General features: G+C 44.5%; 1 protein-coding gene across 2 annotated transcripts in view; it reads right to left on the bottom strand.

Moving 5' to 3' along the window:
* LOC121536430 (wings apart-like protein homolog) overlaps positions 1 to 25,483 on the bottom strand; it is a 44,600-nt gene extending 19,117 nt beyond the window's left edge. Inside the window, exons 1-11 of one of the 2 annotated variants that reach the window (XM_041843732.2) lie at positions 25,160 to 25,483; positions 23,000 to 23,493; positions 17,287 to 17,998; positions 16,615 to 16,976; positions 13,527 to 13,660; positions 8,179 to 8,271; positions 5,958 to 6,128; positions 4,789 to 4,925; positions 4,442 to 4,553; positions 3,975 to 4,208; positions 2,872 to 2,983 (exon numbers count right to left, since the gene is read on the bottom strand). In XM_041843732.2, coding sequence (XP_041699666.2) covers positions 2,872 to 2,983; positions 3,975 to 4,208; positions 4,442 to 4,553; positions 4,789 to 4,925; positions 5,958 to 6,128; positions 8,179 to 8,271; positions 13,527 to 13,660; positions 16,615 to 16,976; positions 17,287 to 17,998; positions 23,000 to 23,471 — 2,539 coding nt within the window. In that variant the 5' untranslated portion in view covers positions 23,472 to 23,493; positions 25,160 to 25,483. The remainder of the gene's footprint in view (positions 1 to 2,871; positions 2,984 to 3,974; positions 4,209 to 4,441; positions 4,554 to 4,788; positions 4,926 to 5,957; positions 6,129 to 8,178; positions 8,272 to 13,526; positions 13,661 to 16,614; positions 16,977 to 17,286; positions 17,999 to 22,999; positions 23,494 to 25,159) is intronic. The other variant, XM_041843814.2, reaches the window with a different exon arrangement.
* Between the last annotated feature and the right edge of the window lie 215 nt (positions 25,484 to 25,698).

Raw genomic sequence — 25,698 nt, 5'->3', positions numbered from 1 at the left:
TTGGTGTTGACTATGAACTTTACTTAGTTAGCTAGCTGTGCTTTGTGGAAGAGTGTGGGACATTGTCAACAAACAGCTAACGTTAGAGCCTTGTTGGCTTGTAGCTAGCTAATGTTACCGCTAATGTTAGTTGGCTAGCTAACTGGCAATAGCAGCCAAGGATATTCACCATCTTATTCATGTTTGTGCTTTGATTACATGCAAGATTCAAGACCAACAGTTTACATAGATACCTTCAGCCATGTGAAAACCCTTCCATAGCTAAATTATATCAGTACCAGTCAAAAGTTGACACACCTACTCATTCAAGGGTTTTTCTTTATTTGTATTATTTTCCTTCAAGACTATTTTCTACATTGTAAAATAATAGTGAAGACATCAAAACTATGAAATAACATATATGGAATCATGTAGTAACCAAAAAAGTGTTAAACAAATCAAAATAGATTTTTAGATTCTTCAGATAGCCACCCTAGGCCTTGATGACAGCTTTGCACACTCTTGGCATTCTCTCAACCAGCTTCATGAGGAATGCTTTTCCAACAGTCTTGAAGGAGTTCCCACATATGCTGAGCACTTGTTGGCTGCTTTTCCTTCACTCTACGGTCTAACTCATCCCAAACCATCTCAATTGGGTTGAGGTCGGGTAATTGTGGAGGCCAGGTCATCTGATGCAGCACTCCATCACTCTCCTTCTTGGTCAAATAGCCCTCACACAGCCTGGAGGTGTGTTTTGGGTTATTGTCCTATTGAAAAATAAATGATAGTCCCACTAAGCGCAAACCAGATGGCATGGCGTATCGCTGCAGAATGCTGTGGTAGCCATGCTGGTTAAGTGTGCCTTGAATTCTAAACAAATCACAGACAGTGTCACCAGCAAAGCACCCCCACACCATCACACCTCCTCCTCCTTGCTTCACGGTGGGAACCACACATGCGGAGGTCATCCGTTCACCTACTCTGCATCTCACAAAGACACAGCGGTTGGAACCAAAAATCTCAAATTTGGACTCATCAGACCAAAAGGACAGATTTCCAACGGTCTAATGTCCATTGCTCATGTTTCTTGACCCAAGCAAGTCTCTTTTTCCTATTGGTGTCGTTTAGTAGTGGATTCGTTGCAGCAATTCGACCATGAAGGCCTGATTCACGCAGTCCTCTGATAATGACATTGCTCATCCATATATTTATATATTCTTATTCCATTCCTTTACTTAGATTTTTATGTATTAGGTTTTTGTTGTGGAACTGTTAGATATTACTTGCTAGCTATTGCTGCACTGTCGGAACTAGAAGCACAAGCATTTCGCTACACTCGCAATAACATCTGCTAACCATGTGTATGTGACCAATAAATTTGATTTGATTTTGAACAGTTGATGTTGAGATGTCTGTTACTTGAACTCTGACGCATTTATTTGGGCTGCAATCTGAGGTGCAGTTAACTCTAATGAACTTATCCTCTATAGCAGAGGTAACTATGGGTCTTCCTTTCCTGTGGCAGTCCTCATGAGAGCCAGTTTCATCATAGCACCGCACTTGAAGAAAATGTTCAAAGTTCTTGAAATGTTCCCGGATTGACTGACCTTCATGTCTTAAAGTAATGATTGACTGTCATTTCTCTTTGCTTATTTGAGCTGTTCTTTCCATAATAGGGCTATCTTCTGTATACCACCCCTACCTTGTCACAACACAACTGATTGGCTCAAACACATTAAGGAGGAAAGAAATTAACTTTTAGCAAGGCACGCCTGTTAATTTAAATGCATCCCATGAAGCTGGTTGAGAGAATGCCAGGAGTGTGCAAAGCTGTCATCAAGGCAAAGGGTGGCTATTTGAACAAAATCAAATATAAAATATATTTTGATTTGTTTAACACTTTTTGGGTTACTACATGATTCCATGTGTTATTTCATAGTTTTGATGTCTTCACTATTAATCGACAACGTAGAAAATAGTAAAAATAAAGAAAAATCCTGGAATTAGTAGGTATGTCCAAACCTTTGACGGGTACTGTATATATTCCATAGCTAGCTTCCTTTACTTGTAGCTTGCCTCTCATCCGACTGGTGTTAGCAAGCTAATAGCGCTGTTGCTGCGCAACCCAAGTGCTTTGGTCCGGTTTAAGAACTCAGATTCGGCTGAAAATGTTAGCATTGTCAGAAATGCTACAAAAAGTTAGCACATTGTTGGTTCTTAAAAATTGACAGAAATGAGCACGTGAGCGATAAATTATAAATTTAAATAAAAACTGTTGCACATACAAACAAAGTCAATCCAACATTTCTTTAAGTGCAAATGGTCACTTTATGGACGCTATAGTCTCGTTTTAATCTGACGTCTAGAATTTGAGCTAGGTGAGCGCAGAAAATACTCAGTTTCTAACGACAGTTAAAAATCAGATATATGGTTGTTGGTACCGGCCAGACGGCTCATGACGAGAGGCGGGGAGTGTGTTGTGTACCTCCAATTAAATTGACTAGCAAATGTTCATCGACATTGGTGTCACATTAGCTTAGATATGATGGTAGGGAGATTTGAATTTAACATTGAGCTTCATCCAATGCCATATTGAACATTAGTATACTGGCACATAACGATTCCACCATTTGGTCTCTCCTTGATTTCCCCAAAGGTAGTAATGAGTGAGCTTCATCAGGGCTGTCTGTACCCAGACAAACACAATGAAAATGTATTGCACATAATATACTAATAACACTCAATACGAATGCATGTTTTGTCATACCAACAAAGCATTTTGAATGCAATTGAATAGTCAGCTCCTAGGATCAACCGAACAACCCTTTCGGGGTGTTTAGCCTGGACACAGACCCCACAGTGTTAGGGTAATGTGGTGTAGGTCTAGCTCACCTTTATCCACTATGTGGTCCAGGCCTCCCAGAAGCCTTAGCTCCTCTTTAAACCAGTCCCCGGCCCGCTTGGAGGTCAGCGATAACAAGGTCTCCATGGCTAAATGCCCCGTCTGCACACACACACAAACACACAGGGAGTAATGAAAACACATTTACATCACACATACAGGGTATAAATGGACAATACTGACTGTGTATTGTGATTCAAAGAGGCCAACTATGACAGACGATAACGGGGGGAGGAACTGGAACAAAAATATGATTTCCTTCCTTCCAGTGATAGAGTCAGGAGAAGCTAGTTTGCATGCAGGTGGCGTTTGAGTCCAACCACAACAATACTGCCTTCTCTAATTACATTGTCGATAGATAGAAACTTTCTAACACTTTCATCTCTATTATTAAAATATTTTAAAGTAAACTGTTGAGATCAAACGATAAGAGAATGTTAAGTTTTTCAACCCAACTTTCAAAATCGGATTCTCTAATGATTAATTCAACATGGAAGCGAACAGTCAGAAATATAAAGAGTGCTTAAATGAATGAAAATAAGTTGGGAGGCCTTGAGGCGAATGGTCAGTCTGCGCTCTGTGAAGAACAGGGCTACATCCCAAATGGCACCCTATTCCCTACATACCCTGGTGAAAAGTAGTGCACTATATAGGGAATAGGGTGCCATTTGGGATGTCGACTAGAACATCAGCGGAGAGGATATTTATAGAGGGAATGGGAGAAAAAAAGGCTCAAAGCCAGACATCAAAAGGCCCTGTCATCACATCATCAGACGTCCAAATTGGTCATATCAAACTGTTTAATTCTGTGCAGTTTGCCAGTCCCAATTCAAATACATTATTTCCATTGGCTCTACAGTGCAAATGCTAGAGACAGAGGAGGAAAGAGAGTTGCAGCTAGTCTCCATCCTCTAAGCAAAAACCAGGGCCATCTTCATTAGGGAACCAAACAGAAAAAGAACGGACTGAAACATGGAGGGACCACCTGAACATGTCCAATAGGAAACAACACATTTTAGTTTTCCATTGCAAAATATTTGTAGTTGCATATGAATATGACACAAGAAGGACTATCTCTAGGGGAGACCAGTACCGTGATGTTCTCCAGGTCCAGGTGCTTGTTGTGCACTGTGTCGCACAGCTTGCGGATCTTCTCCTTGACCTTTGAAATCTCCTTGGTGGTGAGCTGGTCGTCCTTGGCCACCGAGTGGTCCCCATCCAGCTCCAGCAGGCGGATCATCAGATCTAGACTGGCCCGGTCCAGGTCCATGTTGAGTCTGTCTCGGCTCAGGATGTACATCAAACTGGCCGTGCACAGGGACAGGTTCTGGAGGGAGGGGATGGATGAAAATGGGACGGGAGAAGGAGGAAAGAAAGGATATGTGAACCTGATATCCTGACTTTTTAAAAGTAGTGTCACTAACGCAGGTTGTTACTAAGCGCTAAAACCATTTGTCACTTGGCAGGCTCCAGTTAAAGGACTGAGCTTCTCCACGGATCTGACAGAAACCAATTCAAGTCAGCCACAGTCTCTGGAGGAGAGCAGGGAACTTAACTTACCGGGTGCTGTGGGGCGTCGTTGAGTGTCTTGAAGACCTGGGCCACCTTTCCCCTGGCCCTCAGATGCATTCTGAAGCTGGGCATGGCACACCTGGTGGCCAGGCTAATGACACTGCAGGAGAGGACAGATAAATAGTCTAATTGAATTGAACAGAGAAGAGGGTCACTGCCTCTGCTAGAGCATCGTATTGTCTGCTATCGCCTGATAGGAATGGCAGTGGTGCATGGGCCGCTCGAGGTAAACCGTGCTCTTAACTGCCCTGAATCATTACCTTAACCGTAATGGAGATGACAAAGAATCTGACCCTGTATCAGTGGTTAGGGCGGTTAGCGGCAGCTAGTCTTACCTAAGGCAGCGTGTGTTGAGGGGCTGGCCACTCTTCAGGCCGGTGGCCAGGTACTCAAAGTCATCGGTGAACTCCTGGTTCTCTCCAAACTCCACCACGTCGTTGAAGTGCTTGACATGCTGGACTACTGTGTATAGCTGAAGCAAAGAGTTGACAGCATGTTAACGCTTGTTGGGTTCATTAAATCACATGGGCTGCGTCCCAAATTGCACCCTATTCACTATTAAAGTGGATAGGGCTCTGGTCAAAAGTCGTGCATTGCTTAGTACAGGGTGCGATTTCAGACGTTGCTCAAGTCCCCTTGATATTGTGTAAGAAAAGACAAAGGATCCACGCCATCATCACCATATTTCTCACACGTTCTAATTGCGTAACACATATCCCTAAATACCTACGCAACACGCTTCAATTGTTAGCACGCTAATGACAAATTCTGATGTGGGGGTGTAGTAGTGGGTGGAGTCGCAGCAAGTGTGGTACAGGGATGATGCAGACACTAGATCAAGCTGTAGAGCTCAGTCCTGCTATTCTCATCATGAGAGCTATGCACCCGCCGCCTGCCTTGTTGGTCGGGAGCCAAGACCACAAACAAGACAGCAAATGAAACTGCAGGTGGAATTTAAAAATGTGGGATGCCCATTATGCTGCTGCTGGCCTGTGAGACTGCCCACACTGCAGTTCCTAGCGGAGCTAACACTGCTTAGCATGCAAGATACCAATGTAATAAGATAAATAACTACAGATGGTTAACTGTTTAGGGATTCAGGGATCTTGCAGTATGGTCTTATAGGAGGTATGTAGAGAAATCAACACACAGCCTCAGAATTCACTGATTCGTTTCAAGACTATTTCTAAATAAGATGATTTACAGGGGTAAACCGATTGATCATCCATGAATTGGAGCTTTTGTTTAAATCCATTTTCAACATTGTAAACCAGGGTAATATTCATAAAGTGATCAAGGATCAGGTCCCCCTGTCCATATCAACCTTATTCATTATGCTCTGGAAGGCAAAACTGATCCTAGATCAGCATGTTTCCTCAGATGCTTGATACTGCCCCAGGACAATTTCTAGTGTTCTTATAGGCTGTGCTTTATAGATACCGAGTTCCAGACACAGTGATGGGTTGCCAGGTAGAACAGAGAATGTTGTTGTGTTGAAGCTCACCTCCTTGTGCTCTTTCCTACATTTCAGTGCGGTGACGATGTCCTGGTAGGGCTCGGTGGGGAACGACACAGACTTGATGACTTTGGGAGGCGGGCATGGCGGCGCCTTGAACAGCCCGTCGTCTTTGTGAGAGTTAGACGAGTCCTTGCTGCTCCCGCTCGACTGGCTCGCCTGTTAGAGAGAGAGGGGGGTAAGGAAGGAAGGAAGGAAGGAAGGAAGGAAGGAAGGAAGGAAGGAGTGAGTGAGAGAGAGAAAGGCAGAGAGAAAGGGGGGAGAGGCAGAATCAGAGGAAAAGGAGAAAGAGAAGAAAGAGAGGAAGAAAGAGAGAGGAGGAGGAGGGAGAGAGGGGAAGGGCCGAAGTAGAGAATGGGTCAGAGGGAGACAAGCAGAACCACACAGCCACCTGCTCTCAGCTCAGTACACGCCCCTGCTGATTCATGCTGTTGAACACCAGCCAACGGCCTCCTGCCCCTTACATAAGGCCAGATAAGGCCCAGTAAAAAAACTCTCTCTCAGTTTCACAGCACACACAGGCTCTGAGTCTCTTCTAGCAGTCCGAGGGAGGGCAAGGGATGAGGGACTTATAGGGCGCTGTAATACATGGCTAACATTATCGGTAAGACGCAGGAGCGTTCAGAGCCGTACTAACATTATCACTAAGACGCAGGAGCGTTCAGAGCCATACTAACATTATCACTAAGACGCAGGAGTGTTCAGAGCCATACTAACATTATCACTAAGACGCAGGAGCGTTCAGAGCCGTACTAACATTATCACTAAGACGCAGGAGTGTTCAGAGCCGTACTAACATTATCACTAAGACGCAGGAGCGTTCAGAGCCATACTAACATTATCACTAAGACGCAGGAGTGTTCAGAGCCGTACTAACATTATCACTAAGACGCAGGAGCGTTCAGAGCCATACTAACATTATCACTAAGACGCAGGAGCGTTCAGAGCCGTACTAACATTATCACTAAGACGCAGGAGCGGTTCAGAGCCATACTAACATTATCACTAAGACGCAGGAGCGTTCAGAGCCGTACTAACATTATCACTAAGACGCAGGAGTGTTCAGAGCCGTACTAACATTATCACTAAGACGCAGGAGCGTTCAGAGCCGTACTAACATTATCACTAAGACGCAGGAGCGTTCAGAGCCATACTAACATTATCACTAAGACGCAGGAGTGTTCAGAGCCGTACTAACATTATCACTAAGACGCAGGAGCGTTCAGAGCCGTACTAACATTATCACTAAGACGCAGGAGCGTTCAGAGCCATACTAACATTATCACTAAGACGCAGGAGCGTTCAGAGCCGTACTAACATTATCACTAAGACGCAGGAGCGTTCAGAGCCGTACTAACATTATCACTAAGACGCAGGAGCGTTCAGAGCCGTACTAACATTATCACTAAGACGCAGGAGCGTTCAGAGCCATACTAACATTATCACTAAGACGCAGGAGCGTTCAGAGCCGTACTAACATTATCACTAAGACGCAGGAGCGTTCAGAGCCGTACTAAGATTATCACTAAGACGGAGGAGCGTTCAGAGCCGTACTAACATTATCACTAAGACGCAGGAGCGTTCAGAGCCGTACTAAGATTTTCACTAAGACAGAGGAGCGTTCAGAGCCGTACTAACATTATCACTAAGACGCAGGAGCATTCAGAGCTGTGATGCATTTTTTAAAAGGCTAATGAATTTCAAGAATGGCAAGGTGCCACACATGCATCTAATGACATTTGGAAAATGAATCAGACGCAGGGTTTATACCAAATGGCACCCTAGTGCACTATAAAAAGAGAATAGGCTGCCATTTGGAACACAACGTGGAGTAGAGTGGCCATAATGGGGTAAACCACAGTGAAGAGACCAATCGGAGCATCCTTGGTGGTGGAGGGAGGGTGTGAGTGAGGATGGAAAGGGAGTTTAAGGAAGTTAGGGCTCGAGGGTATGGAAAATTGCATTAGAGTTTACACTGTCCCGTTTGCATGGGACTGAATCAGCCATGTTGCTTGAGCAGAGAGAGAGTGAGAGCCATTGCCTACCTACAGAATGAGAACAGTTTGTGGTGCAGCTTTCACCAGCTGCAGAAATCTCACACCTCTAGCTAGCTGGGTAGGCAGGCTGATCGGAGAGCCAGGGCTAGTATTTGGAGTGGGGGTGGTGGGTGACACCCATAACTAGGGTGGTGATTAGGGGGGTTACTTACGGGTGCAGTGGTTGAACGGGGTACAGGTGGCGGGGGCAGCTCCTCTGGCTCTCTGTTCCAGTGTCTGGCGTTGTACACAGCTTTAGTGGGAGACTGCAGGGGGAACAGGAAAACATGAGGTAAGTCCATCAGGTTACTTCACATTCCATCACACAGTTCAGCCCTTCCTGCTAGAACAGTGTTACTTAGAACACGTCAAATGAGAATCATTGATCAACACACACGCCAACCAAACTGCAACAGTATACTGTGTTTAAAAACAACCAAGCCAATTCAAAGTGTAGTCAATTCCTCCGAATTCGAGGTGATTTCTGATACTGGGAATTCTCAGTGTCTTGGAAGATTAATCAAAGTAGGGCAGCGATTCCCAAACTTTGTAGGCCTGGGACCCCATTTTGATATCAACATTTGGTTAAGAGCGTTGTGCCAGTAACCAAAAGGTCGCTGGTTCTAATCCCCGAGCCGACTAGGTGAAAAATCTGTCGATGTGCCCTTGAGCAAGGCACTTAACCCTAATTGCTCCTGTAAGTCACTCTGGATAAGAGCATCTGCTAAAATGTAATAGCAATAGCAAACATTTCTTTGTGACCCCACCATGTAAATGTGGGGTTGACTTTATGATCTTCTGTGTAGAAAAGAACATAATTGATGTTCTTCTCCCCCCAGCCTGATTTAGTGCCTGGTCTTGTCCACCCAGTTCTAACGGCTTGTGGGTATAGTAGAGGGAAGCATTATGTATGTACGCGTTCCTGCGAGTCTTATCTTTCAGTGATGGGGTCATAAGATGTTGTAGCATAAACCGTTCAAAGGATAGAGCCACATTTGTAGGAAGACAACAGAAATCGCATTGAGCGGCTACCCGGTTCTATGAACCATGGGCAACTTGTCTCTCGCGACCCCATTTTCAAAATTAGGCAACCCCACATCGCAAGCCCTAGTTTGGGAAACCCTGTAGTAGAGTGAGACGATACAGAGAGTGGATTGGATAGAAGACATTGGCCTTTGTTGGTTCCTGTAACAAACAAGCCCCGGGGAGAGACGGGGAGAGAGAGAGAGAGAGAGAGAGACTAAATGAATGCCTATTAAACCACCAGAGGCAGCCAGGACTCCTCAAACAGCAGGACTGACTGAAGACAACAGCCAGCGCTGTGAACACACACACAGTGACACAAACCTTGGCTCCTCTCTGCTTAAAGGGAGCCTATTGGCTCAGCCTGTTGATGGGATATTAATAATGAATCAAAGAAAAAGAATACTAGCAAGAGCGAACAAACATTGTTGGCTCAGGACAGAGCACTGCAGGAAATAATGAACCGAGAGTACCTCAACTTTCATTTAGGCCCTCTAGTCTTCTTAACCATGATCCTAACCTAATCAAGTGGACACAGGAAGATTCGACACCCACCCCCATGGGAGTGTGAGCTCTTGTGACGAAAGGCATTTTCTGTAAACATGGGCACTTATCTGTCATGCACACACACACACAAACATGAGAAGGTCAGACAGAAGGAAATGAATACCAAATACACTACTTGAGTTCCCCCTTTCCAACACTGCCAAGTTAAGACATGTTTGCCCAAGGCCCTCTTCATAAATCTGAGACGAGTGCAAGTAGCCAAATCACACACAGAGACACACACACGAGACAGACACGCACACCGAGACACACACCAAGACAGACACACACACACACCGAGACACACACACACACCGACACACACACCGACACTAAGCAGAAGACTGAGGAGCTGTCAGTTCCAGCTGTAGGCGAGGTTCAACTAAACCACTCAACCAGCAATCAGCTGTTGTGGTCCAGGACCCCTCAAGACGGTAACAGCATCCCTGCTCTGGCCTTATGAGACACGGGCAATTCCATGATAACGGAAATATGCTGAGAATCAGATTTGTCACTTTAAAAATGTATACCAAACAAAAACCATTGAAATCAAAGTTTAAGAAACCATAGAACAAGGACTACTTTTAACAATTTCCACTTAATATTTTACAAAAACATTTACAGAAAGAACTGTGAAGATACAACGTTTTTATTTACTGTGTAAATTGTTCAAAGTAGTCTTTGTGCATATAGTTGTATGCTTTGTTAAACTTTCAAATTACTCGTTTTTGGTTAGCACACATTTAAGTGAAAAATTGGTCCCAGCTTACAGTAACTCCATTATCATGGAATTGCCCACATGGAAACATACTTTTATGACTCACATCTACACCGTCACACACGCGAAAATGCCATTAAATCTCAAATGAGCCTCAGATTTAAATGCCCAAACAAAGCTGTGAAAGAAAACAGGGAAGTGTTTTCCATGAATTAAAACCCACTTCACGGTCCTGCCAGCCATCAGCCAACCCAACCCTGTAAACCAGTTCTGTTCCAAGACAGACAATCACAGAACGTGTGGAAACAGACAGAGGGTATTACTATGGATGAATCCCACATGGCAACCTACCTTTGACCAGGGCCCCTAGTATACTTCATATATAGGGAATAGGGTGCCATTTGTAATGTTCACAATAACACCAGCAGGGTATCTGATGAGATGTTTACCCCTTTCTCTACCGTATAAAGTCTTCTACACCATGCTGTCGGTGAGCCGCTGGAGTCATTAAGCCAGAGTGAGAATGATTATGAAGAGGCGTGGGGAGGGGAATGCGGGGCCTTTAAACACCTGTGCATCTCTACCGAGGAGAGAATTGGGCTTGACACTATAAATAACCTGTGGCGCATTCTTAGGGTTCTCTGCAGGATATTTTAACAAGGTGATATGCCGAGTATGGCGTAACTGCCATTTCCTGCAATCTAGAGAAAAGGGAGGTTCCATTCTTTGGGGAGAACCCTGATTCTAATTTATTTTTAACCGTCTGAAATGAGTCATTACCAACCGCCATAAACGCCCACGATGTTAAACCCGCGTGGGGAGAATGTCTCTCAAGGCAGGTAAAAGTCTTCCTGCAATCCAACGCGGCTGCTTTAAGCAGGCCGGACTCATTTATCCACTGCACCGCCACCCGCCCAACCAACACGCATCCTGTTACCGACTCCTGGCCTGCCAAATCATTTATCGCTTACACTCTCGGCTCAATCAGAGCACACAAGCTCTCGGGTTCAACTGTTGCGCGTGAAAAATGCCCAACACCCATCTTGGCCCAAACATTGGAGCTCAAACCCAATCCAAGAGAAAGCAGGAGCCATAGGTCTCTCCTTAGGCAACAGACACATAAACAAACAATAGGAAGAGATGTTGGTTCAGCAGAACAGGACACAATAACAGATCGAAGACAGGAGGAGGAATCCTAGAAGAATCTATAAAGCAATAATAGGAAGACTTTTAGGAGAGATATGGGCCAAATCACTGCCTGAGGACAACCACCAGGGAGAGAAAGAGAGAGAAAAAAAGGTTAGCTGGAGGACAGAGTAAGGAAGATGGACTGACACAGAGAGAGAAGAGTGTGGGCGAAGTGAGAGAGAGAGTCGGTAGATGTATCATATATCCATGATTAATGTAGGAGAGCCAGCCAGGCTCTGAGTCTAGGGGTGTACTGTGAACAGAGGGGAGCAAAGGGCCTTGGCCTGTCCACAGGCTGCAGACATAACACTCACCAGCCTGACAGAGAGCAAGAGAGAGCTACTCAATAAACACAACACACTCGCTGTTCAGCCACGTCCACTCGTCCAGACTAGAGCAGAGCTAGCTGCCCATATACAGACCTGACATGAATTAGTCAGAGACGACATGATAATGATGGTGGCGATTAAATCAACCTCTAACATCTGACAGCCGACATCAACAGATTGGCATATGGGCAACTCCACGGTAACAGAATTATGAGGAGACTCAGATTATTCGCTTTAATATGTATGCCAAACAAAAAACAATGATTGCAAAGTTAAACAAACCAAACTATGTACAAGGCCGACTGAAAATTTGACAAAAACACATTTCCTTTCAGAACAGTGCAGATGCGAAGTTTGGTAACAGAATGACGGCACAACCAGCACAAACTGTTATTCTGTTACCAATCTTCGCATCTGCACTGTTCTTAAAGGAAATGTGTTTTTGTAAGATTGTCAGTGGAAATTGTTAGAAGTCATCCTTTACAATTATTGATTGTTGTTTGGCATACATTTAAAGTGACAAATACAGAGGCCCAGAACATACATACACAAATAATGCATCAAGCACAACTGGTTATGGAGAATGAATAATAGAATGAAAAAGATGGAATTGTAGGTATTATTATGGAAAACAGCAGCATTTCTTCTGCAATTTGTAAGCAAACTGCATGAGAAGAAGATATATTGTTATGCATCCAATTCAAATTGGTTTCTGTAAGGGTTAGTTACAGGCTGTGCCCCAAATAGCACTCTAATACCGACATAGTGCACTACGGGGCCCTGGTCAACAGTAGCGCACTATATAAGGAATAGTGTGCAATTCGGGACTAGTCCATGTAAGTTGCATGCGCCAGAGTGCCACTTCACTACCCCTACAGTTGGGCCAGTCGCAATAGAAATCGCTGCCTTTTGACGACTCATGAATACCCCGATCCTTTTGGAGGGCTATTGTTTTTTTTTTATGAGTTCAGCGCTTTTAATAATGTTACCTGCATGGAGTACATTACAGGGCTATGGATGAGGAATCTCTGAGCAGAAAACACCTCCAAAGACTTGGAAGGCACCTTCGCACTCTACAGGTTTGTAGTAGCCCAAATGCAAAGACTGACTTATGAGAATACACCTAAAATGTGCAAGTTGCCTTTACAAATGACTATATGAAACATTGTATGACCTATAACCTGTATTTAACAACCTCAACATATATAACGTGTCTGATTTTCTCACAATAAGATTTCACATCCCATTCTAAGCAGGGCCTTGCTCTTAAAGACCAATAACGGAGCACTTACAGATGAAGTCCATCTAAGCAATTGGAGATAGGGCATTACTGGTTCTCTGGATAAATAAAAAAAGAGAATGAGTGTTGCTGGGTATGCATCTCCAGTTCAATGAGTTCGCACCTATTGGAACCTAGGACCAGAGACCGTCAATGGCAGCTGTCATCCCTCCATCCACATACAAATAACAAGCCATTTTGGCATCTCTGCAGCACATACAGAGCGTAGTCTACTCATTCTCTGATGAACGTTCTGGGTCTAGTTCATTGGCCACCAAAACGGACTGAAACAGGGAGGGGACTACCTGACCTTGTCCAATGAAAAGCGCTCTTTTCTGTTTTCCGTTGCAAAACGTTTCGCTGAGATGTGCCGCTGTGGCCTGATGAACACGATCCTGGACTTGAGTGCAGGGAGAGTTGCCATAGAACACTTCTTACCTTTTTGGGGCCACTGAAGATCTTCCTATTGGTCTCCCTGCTCTCCTTGGACTTCTCCACCTGTTTTGCCTGAGGTCTCCTGGGCATCTCTAGGCCCACAGAGGCAGAGTTGTCCTCTGGGAAGTCCATCACATCTACAGGGGACATGCCAAAGTAAGACGTGTGTTAGATTAGGACAGGAACATCACTGTTCATTACCAAGTCCATAGAATTAAATATAGAATCCTATCGTGAATTATAAGATCTCTGTGACCAAGTCATTATTAGCCTAAATGATTTGAGTATAATAGATTTCCATTTTAGTCATTTAGCAGACAGACACTCTTATACAGAGCGACTTACAGGGGTAATTAGGGTTAACCCTCAAGAGTTGATATTCGCGCCCCGCAGAAATCTAATTAGCATCATAACAAATCAATCCTTCAGTTTAAGCTAGAGACATGTTTTATTTTTTAGAGGGGCTGCGTCTCAATCCACTGCACTCGCCCTGAAGTCGGTACAGATGATTTGCGAACTGTCTGTAGCGTCCGAACAGTTTGGGCTACACACCCCTCTATGGAAAGGCGAGTCTCTCATGAACACATACATGTCGGTTGTTTTGCTCTAGGATGCCCACAAGCCTCTCAAGACTAGTATAAAGGTAGCTGGGTACCAGTTTAAAAAATGAATGGAAGTATATATGGAGATAGTTTAGTGCCTAAAATAAGGGGTTAAAAAATATATATATATATATCCCTCAGATATAGGACAGACACTTCAGAACGAACTTCCTTATGGTTTTTTTGTGACTGTTTATCCATGTATGAAGCTGTTATTCAATGTGTTTCTATGGGCTAATAGCAGTAAGGCTAAATTCAATGTTTCATCAAATAACTTTTCTATATATATATATATATATATATATATATATATATATATATATATATATATTTTTTTCTTTTATAATTACAGGGGTCCTAAAATTTCAAATCAAATAGCTAAATGATCATTGGTATGACCTTCTTAAAACAATTTCATGTTGGCTTAGTAGAAACCCATATGTTAGCTTAAGCTGGGTGTACATGACATGATTTTGCCCACGATTTATACTGAACAAAAAACTATAAAACGCAACATGCACCAATTTCAAAGATTTTACTGGAAATCAGTCAATTGAAAAAAATGTATTAGGCCCTAATCAATGGATTTCACAACTGGTAATACAGATATGCATCTGTTGGTCATAAATACCTTCAAACAAGGTAGGGGCGTGGATCAGAAAACCAGTCAGTATCTGGAGTGACCACCATTTGCCACATGCAGCGCGAGATAACTCCATCGCATAGAGTTGATCAGACTGTTGATTGTGGCCTGTGCAATGTTGTCCCACTCCTCTTCAATGGCTGTGCCAAGTTGCTGGACATTGGAGGGAACTGGAACACGCTGCTGTACACGTCGATCCAGAGCATTCCAAACATGATCAATGGGTGACGTCTGGTGAGTATGCAGGCCATGGAAGAACTGGGACATTTTCAGCGTCCAGAAAATGTGTACAGATCCTTGCGACATGGGGCCGTGCATTTTCATGCTGAAACATGAGGTGATGGTGGCAGATGAATGGCATGACAATGGGCCTCAGGATCTCGTCACTGTATCTCTGTGCATTCAAATTGCCATTGATAAAATGCAATTGTGTTCGTTGTCTGTAGCTTATGCCTGCCCATACCATAACCCCACCATGGGACAGTCTGTTCACGTTGACATCAGCAAACCGCTCGCCCACACGACGCCATACACATGGTCTACGGTTGTGAAGCCGGTTGGACATACTGCTAAATTCTCTAAAACGACGTTGGAGGCGGCTTATGGTAAATACATTTACATTAAATTATCTGGCAGCAGCTCTGGTGGACATTCCTGCAGTCAGCATGCCAATTGCACGCTCCCTCAAAACATGAAACATCTGTGGCATTGTGTTGTGACAAAACTGCACATTTTAGAGTGGCCTTTTGTCACCTTACACAAGGTGCACCTGTGTAATGATCATGCTGTTTAATCAGCTTCTTGATATGCCACACCTGTCAGGGGAATGGATTATCTTGGCAAAGGAGAAGGGATGTAAACAGATTTGTGCACAACATTTGAGAGAAATAAGCTTTTTGTGCTTATGGAACATTTCTGGGATCTTTTATTTCAGCTCATGAAACATGGGACCAACACTTATTGCGTTTATATTTTTGTTCAGTGTAGCTGTCCCAGACAAGTTTTTGAGATCGGAGACAAAATCCCCATGTCGTTGCCTACTCGGGGCACGCAGCCATCACCGACGCTTGTTTAATGTGAGCGGGTCAGAGACGAAATCTGAGGGCTACCGATCTAGTCTTTGAGCAGTCCCAGACGTCCCAATATTTTCAAACATGTTTGATTTTATCAGCACAAAATCTGCCATGCTCTTGTAGTGTGAGATGTGTAACGACAAGTTTTGAGAACGGTGATCCGCAATAGCCAATGAGAGCTCACCAGAGAAGAAGCCAGTGAGATGATAACGTTGTATCGCATCATCCAGAATGTGTAGACTCAAGCTGGAGCGATGACTACTACTAGTATGCGTTTGTACTAACCAAAGCCAAAGTGTCAAATCATTACAGCTCTGGAATGCATGAGCAATGTTATTCAAATCGAAATGTTTGCTAGATATTTCAACTCTATATGGCAAGCGTGAATGTCAGACTGAACGCTTATGAGGATACTTTGCTGCACAGCTCGTAGATTGGTTAAATCTAATCACTTTGTTTTCGCGAGACAGCGTGGTATCGAGATTCCTCACAAACAAGTGAAGAATCTTGTAGTGTGTGACCCCCGTCTGTGCCACGTCGTTTAGTGGGCACCTCTACGTTGGCAAGACAACTACAGGAAAGACGGTGGTTTAATGTGAGAGGCTCAGCGATGTTAGGATTTTGAAAGTCGTGTAGTGTACACCCGGCTTTAGTAGAAGTGTGTATGTGTGTATATAGAGATCTCCATGTTCTTGAAATTCACCTTGCCTGAGTCTGCCCTGTACTGATGCTGGTCTGAGTGTGTGTGTGTGTGTGTGTGTGGTAGTACTGACCTCGCCTGAGGCCCTGTGCCTGACCTGTGTGGCTGCTAGTCTGACTGTCCAGCTCCTCGCTGCCGGACAGGGGGCTGTCCACCCTCATCTCCATGGAAGCAGCGGAGGCTGCATAAGCTGTGGCTGCAGCCTTGGCAGCCCTCTTAGCCTTCCTCCTCTCTTTGGCCTGGGAGCCCTCGTCTTCGTCGCTGTCGCTCATATCGTCGAAGCCAAAATACTTGATCTTGTAGTTGGAGCTGCCGGATGCCACAGGGTCGGAACTGCCCTCCTCCTGGGTGGCACCACGGCCCGCCTCGTTTTCCTCGAAGCCAAAGAAATCCAACTTGGTGTCTTTCTTGGTCTTGCTCTGAGTGGGTCTGAACCTGGTAGAGAGAAACAGAGAGAGAGAGAGAGAGAAGTTAGAACAACCTACACTCCAATGGCTTTTGAGCAGGTGCGAGATATTCAAGGATGCGTGTTCATCAGCAAAATAGAAGAATCCAAACACATTTGAGAGCATAGCCTATACTGCAGCGTGTAGATTATTATCCTTGTCTGATCAACAGAGGGAGAGAAACATACCTCATTGTTATGACTGTCAGTGAAGGGAGCAGAAATAGCCCAAACATCATCATAATCTAACAACAACAGTGATTATCCCAGTATAGCGGTAGGTAGGTAGCAGTAGGTCACCTGGTGGGTTTGGCTGGTGCTGGTTCAGTCTTCTTCTGCAGACGGCCAGCCTCTCCCAAGTCTGTCAGGGGGGTAGCCACAGCGGCAGCGGGGGTGTATTCCTCCATGACCCTGTCCTGAATGGTGACGTTACACACCGACAGGCAGGACGGGTGAAGCACCGTGAAGTCTCTCGTCCGCCCGCGGCCCGCCGGCTTGCTGCTGTTCTCTGTATTGTTGGTCTTGAGTGGGCCAGATCCGGGCCCACTACTGAAGGCTGTGCTGGTACTAGTGGTGCTGTCAGAGTCCCCGGCCTGCTTGCCTTTGTTGGGCCGGCGGTAGGTCCGGCAGTGGGTGCTGACCCTGAGGAGAGACTGGGAGTAGTCCTGGGACTCGGAGGGCTCGATGGGGACCTCGAAGTACCCCAGGCCCACATCGTAACTGGGAGTAGGCTCTGGGGATGTCTTGTCTTGCCTGGCCAGACCGAGACCATAGCCCCACTCGCCACTCCACATTGACGAGGGGGGGCTTCTGGGGGGCTCTGGGGTGGGAGAGGCGGGCCCCAGACCCATCACTGCGTCCCAGTTGTCGTAAGAGTCCTTGGCCTCGCTCTTTAGGGTGGTGGTCTGCGCGATAGGCTTCTTGTCACTTTCTGAGGCGTTGCAGTACCATGAATAGCTGTGTTTCTCCGCAGTCGCACCCTCACTGGACCAGCTCGGTTGTCTTGGCTTGGCTGGGGGAGGAAAGGCAGTGTATTAGCACCACATTTTAAAAGGTGCAATATGCCGAAATAGCGCCGCCATTTCCTGGTTGCAAAAATTTGAATAGTTTGCCTAATTTCAGTTTGTGACAAAACAAGCACTCAGTGTAGAGAATCATTGTACCATCTAAACCACTGTGAAATATATTTTAAATAACAACAAATATTATATTTTCAGCTGTTTGAAGCTGGTGTACAAAAACGAAAGTAAAAGACGCAAAAACTAAACTTAACAGGAAGAATAGAAATAGCACACAGTGCATTCGGATAGTATTTAGATCCCTTGACTTTTTCCACATTTTGATGTTACAGCCTTATTCTAAAATTGATTAAATTGATTTTTTTTGTCTCAACCTACACACAATACTCCATAATGAGAAAGCAAAAACAGGTTTATAGAAATGTCTGCAAATGTATTAAAAATTAAAAACTGAAATACCTTATTTACGTAAGTATTCAGACCCTTTACTCAGTACTTTGTTGAAGCACCTTTGGCCGCGATTACAGCCTCGCGTCTTCTTGGGTATGACGCTACAAGCATGGCACACCGTTATTTTGGGAGTTTCTCCCATTCTTCTCTGCAGATCCTCTCAAGCGCTGTCAGGTTGGATGGGGAGCGCCGCTGCACAGCTATTTTCACGTCGCTCCAGAGAAGTTCGATCTGGTTCAAGTCCGGGCTCTGGCTGGGCCACTCAAGGACATTCAAAGACTTGTCCCAAAGCCACTCCTACGTTGTCTTGGCTGTGTGCTTAGGGTCATTTCCTGTTGGAAGCTGAACCTTCGCCCCAGTCTGAGGTCCTGAGCACTCTGAAGCAGGTTTTCATTAAGGATCTCTGTACTTTGCTCCGTTCATCTTTCCCTCGATCCTGACTAGTCTCTGTCCCTGCCGGTGAAAAACATCCCCACAGCATGATGCTGCCACCACGCCTCACCGTAGGGATGGTGCCAGGTTTCCTCTAGACGTGACGCTTGGCATTCATCAGACCAGAGAATCTTGTTTCTCAGGGTTTGAGAGTCCTTTAGGTGCCTTTTGGCAAGCTCCAAGCGGGCTGCCATGTGCCTTTTGCTGAGGAGTGGCTTCCGTCTGGCCACACTACCATAAAGGCATGATTGGTGGAGAGCTGCAGAGATGGTTGTCCTTCTGGAAGGGTCTCCCATCTCCACAGAGGAACTCTGGAGCTCTGTCAGAGTGACCATCGGGTTCTTGGTCACCTCCCTGACCAAGGCCCTTCTCCACTGATTGCTCAGTTTGGCCCGGCGGACAGTTCTAGGAAGAGTCTTGGTGGTTCCAAACTCCTTCCATTTAAGAATGATGGAGGCCGCTGTGTTCTTGAGGACCTTCAATGCTGCAGACATTTTTTGGTACCCTTCCCCAGATCTGTGCCTCGACACAATCCTGTCTCGGTGCTCTACGGACAATTCCTACGACCTCATGGCTTGGTTTTTGCTCTGACATGCACTGTCAACTGTGGGACCTTATATAGACAGGTGTGTGCCTTTCCAAATCATGTCCAATCGATTGAATTTAACACAGGTGGACTCCAATCAAGTTGTAGAAACATCTCAAGGATGATCAATGGAAACAGGACGCACCGGAGCTCAATTTCGAGTCTCATAGCAAAGGGTCTGAATAGTATCTGTTTTTTATTTCTAAAAACCTGTTTTCACATTGTCATTATGGGGTAGTGTGTAGATTGATGAGGAATCTTTTTTTTTTTAAATCCATTTTAGAATAAGGCTGTAACGTAACAAAATGTGGAACAAAGGGGTCTAAATACTTTCCGAATGCACTGTAGAATAGATCTACCGCTTAGACTTGCTTTCAATGAGAATGACAGATATATAACTCACATTTCTATGCGAATTTGGTTGAGTCGCCCAAAAGTTACATATTGCAGCTTTAAGTGTTAGGCAGTTACTGTCTCTGACAGAGATGTAGCATACAGCAGATGAACTAAAGCCACCTTGTTGCCTGCCACACTACAGCATGGGCGCCATTTTCACAGCGGAAGGTGGCAACAACCATGTATGAGAGAGTGTTAACTAAGTGCTAGGGCTGCAAGAGGGCCAGCACACCCTGGTAAAACTGGCACAATGCTGAAAAAATGCTGAGTCAGAAAATGTCTCCAACTCTGTTGGTCTAAGTCACCACAACATCAGGAGACTGGGTTAGCCTACATGTGATGACAGAGTGTGGACATTGACAACACTGGCTCCTGTAATTATTTACTTTAAAAGCTGCTGGGTGGGACAGTAATTACTTGCTAAACAACTATACTGGCAGTTGAGTTCCAATAGGCTGCTACAAACCACTTGCATTCAGGCAAGCAGATTCTGGTATATACCCCTCCCTAAGGAATGTTTACGCTCGCTAGGTTATATGACTAAGGTAATAGTGCACAGAATGTACCTTAGGCCAGGGTTCCCCAACTGGCGGCCAGCAGCTAAATCTGGTTGATGATCCCTGCCTTAGGCAGTCTCCTCCCTAGGATAATTTTTGACAACTCCCAATCTCATCCTTCCAAGGCTCGAAATCCCAAAATCAGTCGCATAAGATAGACGCTTCATCACTGACAAGAGCTATGACACCTCAGTCCAAAACGTCCATGGAATTCAAAGCTATTCAACCAAGGGAATTAAAGAGATTCTCCTGTACTTTTGTATACTTTTTAGCCAGTAGTTCTGAAAGTAGCACTCACAAGCCAAAAGTGGTCCTCGAAAATTGTGTACTACGTCACATATGTGCAGATATGTGCACCACATGCAAACAACATTAAAAAGCTGTCTCACAAAAAAAAATCCTGAAAGTTAGATGTAGTTTCACGAGCCAATGCTAACTAGTGTTAGCACAATTAATTCCAGTCATTGCACTAATGCTAGTTAGCAATTGCGCTAGCACTAGTTAGCAACTTCCTTCAAACCGAAAGCAGTGACATAAATAATGGTATCCACGAGTTCATCTGACTCTGGGGAAGTAGATAAATGGCATCAATGCCAAAATCCCAAGTACCCCTTTAACTGAGCTCTAAGTACCCCTTCAACTGAGCTCAGCATATCAATGAGAAAGATCATATCACAAGAGAGATAGTAGGCCTACATCCCATCTCTCTACATTTTACTTCAAAATAACTTGGGTTTTGTCATTAATTCATGGTGTTGTGGTTTTTGCTGAGAATGCCAAGACAGTTGAAGAACAGGTTTTGTATTACCCTTCCCCCTGTGTAATTTTTTTTTTTTTATGGGAATGTTCCATTATTTTCAAATCCTTTGCACTTGAGAAATCATCTGACTGAGAAAATGCCTGATTAGATTTCAATCAGAGCCGTAACAGGCCTGGTTTATTATGCAGTCGGTACTTTGGAGGGATTTTGAGACAACCCTCTCCCTGTCTGGGCACACTGAACGCAAAGACGATCACACCGTCATCGCTAACACTGAGCACCTTGGAGTTCAAACGATTTTTTAGGTCCAAATAAGCTTTTCAATAATTAGCCACATTAAAAAGGGCCGGTAGGAATGCTTTGCTTGACGAATCCTTAAACGTGGCTCAATAAGTATTACCATCAGTCTGGCTCTGAAAAGTTTCCTTTAATCCCTGATCTGCTCATATTGATTTCTCCTCCAGCCAAACAAGTGCAGAGAGTTTCTACGGGTGGACAAGTGAACACTGGGCTTTGGAGGATATCCTGGGTTTGTGTAGGAATGCGGCAGTGCTGTTGCTTAATGTGCCAATGACTACTACTTTCAATTCAGTTTTCATAGACTGACAGTTAGGAAAATATTTACTCATGTGACTAACGCCAACTAGAATGACAAAGGATTTGCATGTGGCTATTGTTCCATACCTGAGCCTGCAACTTCAATACCTACAGAAATGTGTCAAACAAACCCATTCTCTAAGTGTCTAAAAGACAACAACTTCCAGTGCCACTGATTTGAATGACAGAGTCACAGAGGGCATACAGCCATATAGAGGGGTGTAAAATGATGTGATACTGTTTTTGCGGTGGACAAGGGCACACACCAGCAGGCAGCATTGCATTGAAACGGGCCCATAACTAGAGCAATAAGTTGCTGCCTCCGGCAGTAAATAACATTCAGCGTGTCTGCTTAGCAATGCGGAATACAATCAGAACCACCTGCCATAGAGGAGATGGCCTCCTAAAACGAGGCTGCACCCGTCAAGTGGACCGGTTTCATATTAGAGAAGCGCATCAACATAATGCAGACTGTAAATTCTGATGGGTTTGCATCTCCCCAGCGAGTGCTTTGGGTGTAATCCACAAGAGCCACCTGCTAGGCTGACAGTTGGTGCCCATTATTCCATTCCAGAGGGTGAGCTAAACTCACTCCTGGCAGCCTGTTGAAACCCGCTCCAAAGACACACTGCCAGATTAGATGTTTTTCTGTTCCAAGATTTGGGCTACACAAAGTTTTCCAAAGTCAAAAGCTTACAATGATGTTTGCAAAGTGGTAAATTGCTGATCAATTGAAATGACTACTCATCTGAATCATAAGGTCAGCTAACAATCTGCTGTCTAAATCAGATTGGTGGATGACATCATATGGTCTGAAATTAACACGCCTAATTGCAAGTGCATCCTAATTTAATAATTTAGCATTTCCTTTTGTAAGCTCACTATCATACCTAATTTATTATTTCCTACTCAGCTTTTACTACATTGGATTACTATATTGGATCACTAAGGACCATCAAAATATGTGGTACCTTAAAAATCAATTTGCTTGAAATCAATTACAGGAAATAACTGTTTCAATAATTATAACTGAAGTTGGCTGACATGGCACACGACATTTGATCTTAACAAATGAGTCCACCACATTGCAAGACAGAGGGAAATCAATAGATCACTTCAACCTTACACCCCCTGGAAGCAAAGGTCTTCTGGCCCAAGATTAGATTCTACAATGGATTAGTAGTAGTCCTACTTTGCAACATGAGGCTCCTCCTACCTGTTGTAGTGGTGGTGTTGAAGAACCTGGCTGTGTCCTCTGTGACCCTCAATTGGCTTCTGTCACTCCCCATGCTAGAGGTAGTTCTACTGGGAACAAGGCTGCTCTGCTGGCTGCTCCTCGACTCCAGGCAGAAGCCTGGCCTCCCTGCCTGAGGCGGCTCTGCTGCTGCCGGCTTGGCTGGGGAGGCCTTGGCCTGTGGGAAGCGAGAGGTGACCGTCTTGGACTCCTCATCGCTGTCAAAGCCAAAGGGGTCCTCAGAGCTCTCGTCAGAGAGTTTGGGCCTCTTGGGCTGCTCTGCCACCTCACTCTTCTGGCCCGGGCGCTTGGAGCTCACCTTGGCCTTGTATGTCGTCTCGCCCCATTTGGTGCTGAGCGTGGCTCTCTTGTTGGACAGGACCTCGTCAAACTTGGATGATGATGATCCATCGCCGCTCTTACGGCTGTAGGTTTTACCAAATCTGGATGTCATTGTGGCATCTGTTTCATATTCTCTGTGACGGATACAAAATATAAAATGCATTAGTTGCTGTCATCAAAGGCCATTTCTCATCAACGCAATCACAATATTGTGGTTGAAGTTTACTTTTACTGTAATGTTTAGATTTTTGATGTAATAAATCTGCATTATTGGCAATTCAGTTCATCAGCACCCAAATGTTATTAGGAAGTTGTCATTTCACCACTACGTTATTGTAATGTTAGTGCAGTGTGGTTCCCAAACTTGGGGTCAGGACCCCAAGCAGCATACTACCCTGCATCCCACTGATGTCTTGCCTCTGAAGCTAAGCAGGGTTGGTCCTGGTCGGTCCCTGGATGGGAGACCAGATGCTGCTGGAAGTGGTGTTGGAGGGCCAGTAGGAAGCACTCTTTCCTCTGGTCTAAAACAAATATCCCAATGCCCCAGGGCAGTGATTGGGGACATTGCCCTGTGTAGGGTGCCCTCTTTCGGATGGTACATTAAACGGGTGTCCTGACTCTCTGTGGTCACTATAGAGCCCATGGCACTTATGGTAAGAGTTGAGGTGTTAACCCCAGTGTCCTGGCTAAATTCCCAATCTAGCCACTTAATCGTCCCCAGCTTCCAATTGTCTCATTCATCTTCAAATGGGTATAGAATACAACCTATTAGTGTCAACTAAGGACCCCTTACACTATTAGAATGCGCTTTCATGTCATTATTGTGTTGAGACACCCTGCGGGACCTAAAATTGTGTGAATATAAACACACAGCTTTCAATAGGGAATCAAATGTTTCCAAGTGAGGTCCCCTGCATTTTCTAGTTTAAATTTGTAGTTGTGTGCAGTAAAAGTTTCGGAACCCTTGCGTTAGTCTTATCTTTATTATCAGGTTAGGGTTCACATACTATTCGGAACTAGGAAACTCGGAAATGTCCGACTTGCTGATTCGTTGAACGCGGGACGTGTATAACTACAACTAGTTAGCCAGTCGGAATTTTCAGAGTTTCCTAGTTCCGATTAGCACTTTAACTTGCTCTGGATGTGGCTAACGCAATGTGTGTACAACTAGCTAGCGTTAGCAACAATACATCACAATTAGCTTAGCCACTATACCGTTAGCTAGTTAAATCAATCAGCTGACGTTATTGAATAAAATAAAAATAGTTTCTATGTACTGCTGCTAGACACCCTAAGTTAACGTTAGCTAACTAGCCTCGATAATATCATGATATTGACCTAGGTAGCTACTAATTCAGTGTTGATAAACCAAAACAGACCCATATGGCTAGCTGGCTAGTTACGACGTTAGCTAGCTAACTAACTTAGCCACTAACGTCGTGTGACAGTGCGCTGGCTAGGTACCGTTAGCTAAATAACGCCAACGCAAACAATTATCTGCAAGAAGTTGACCATGCTGTGCGTTGTTCATTAATATAATAATAGTTGACTAACACGAACATAATAATTTAACCATCACATGAGCGTTGTGGCTAGAAAGTGAGTAAAAAACAATTTAGCTAGCTAGGTAAGTAACGAACTAGCTACTTAGCTAGTTAGCTATCTGGCTCAGGCTAGTATCAACAGATATTGACGAACATCCACTTTTCACATTGATTTGAAAGTTTAAAGTAGTTTGAAAATCACTGCATATTTCATCAAATGTAATAGAATACAAAACCATAAAACAGCCTCACTTACTTGGTGCGCGAAAAGACCGAACCACTCAACAACACTCCGAAGGCGTCCGCTTCCCGCAGCAGATTGGGCCTCCCTTACAATATAAACAGGGCTAAATTGCCTGTAGTAATGACAGATAGAGGACAGTCAACGACTGCACAAAGTCCCGTGTTTATTGTGTAACAAAGTTATTTTGATAATGTTGGTTTTACGTCTGATATATTCCTTTTTTGAAGCTATATCAAACTCAATTGTCTCCTCTTGTGTTGCACGGATGGCTTGCATTCGGGTTCCCCCTCCCTTTCGCTTCCAACCTCACTGTCACCAAGCCGCTAGTACAGTGTGATCCAATCCGGAAGCTACATCTTTGTATGTGACAGTGAATTAGCACTGCGAAGCAGTATTCTTCGTTGTGATTGGTTCAAAAGCCAACTAGACCCAAACACCTTCGCATTTCATTGGACTGTTGGTGAGCTGTGTCCTCTTTGGGGATGTCGAAGCCATTCATGTATTGCTCATTCAGTTGTCGAAGCTCCTGGAATGTAATAAATGTACAAACT

The sequence above is a fragment of the Coregonus clupeaformis genome, chromosome 1, assembly GCF_020615455.1.
Source record: "Coregonus clupeaformis isolate EN_2021a chromosome 1, ASM2061545v1, whole genome shotgun sequence".
In the NCBI taxonomy this organism is placed as follows: domain Eukaryota; kingdom Metazoa; phylum Chordata; class Actinopteri; order Salmoniformes; family Salmonidae; genus Coregonus; species Coregonus clupeaformis.
Note: the sequence above shows the minus strand (reverse complement) of the source record. Positions and strands in the feature narration are given on the sequence as shown.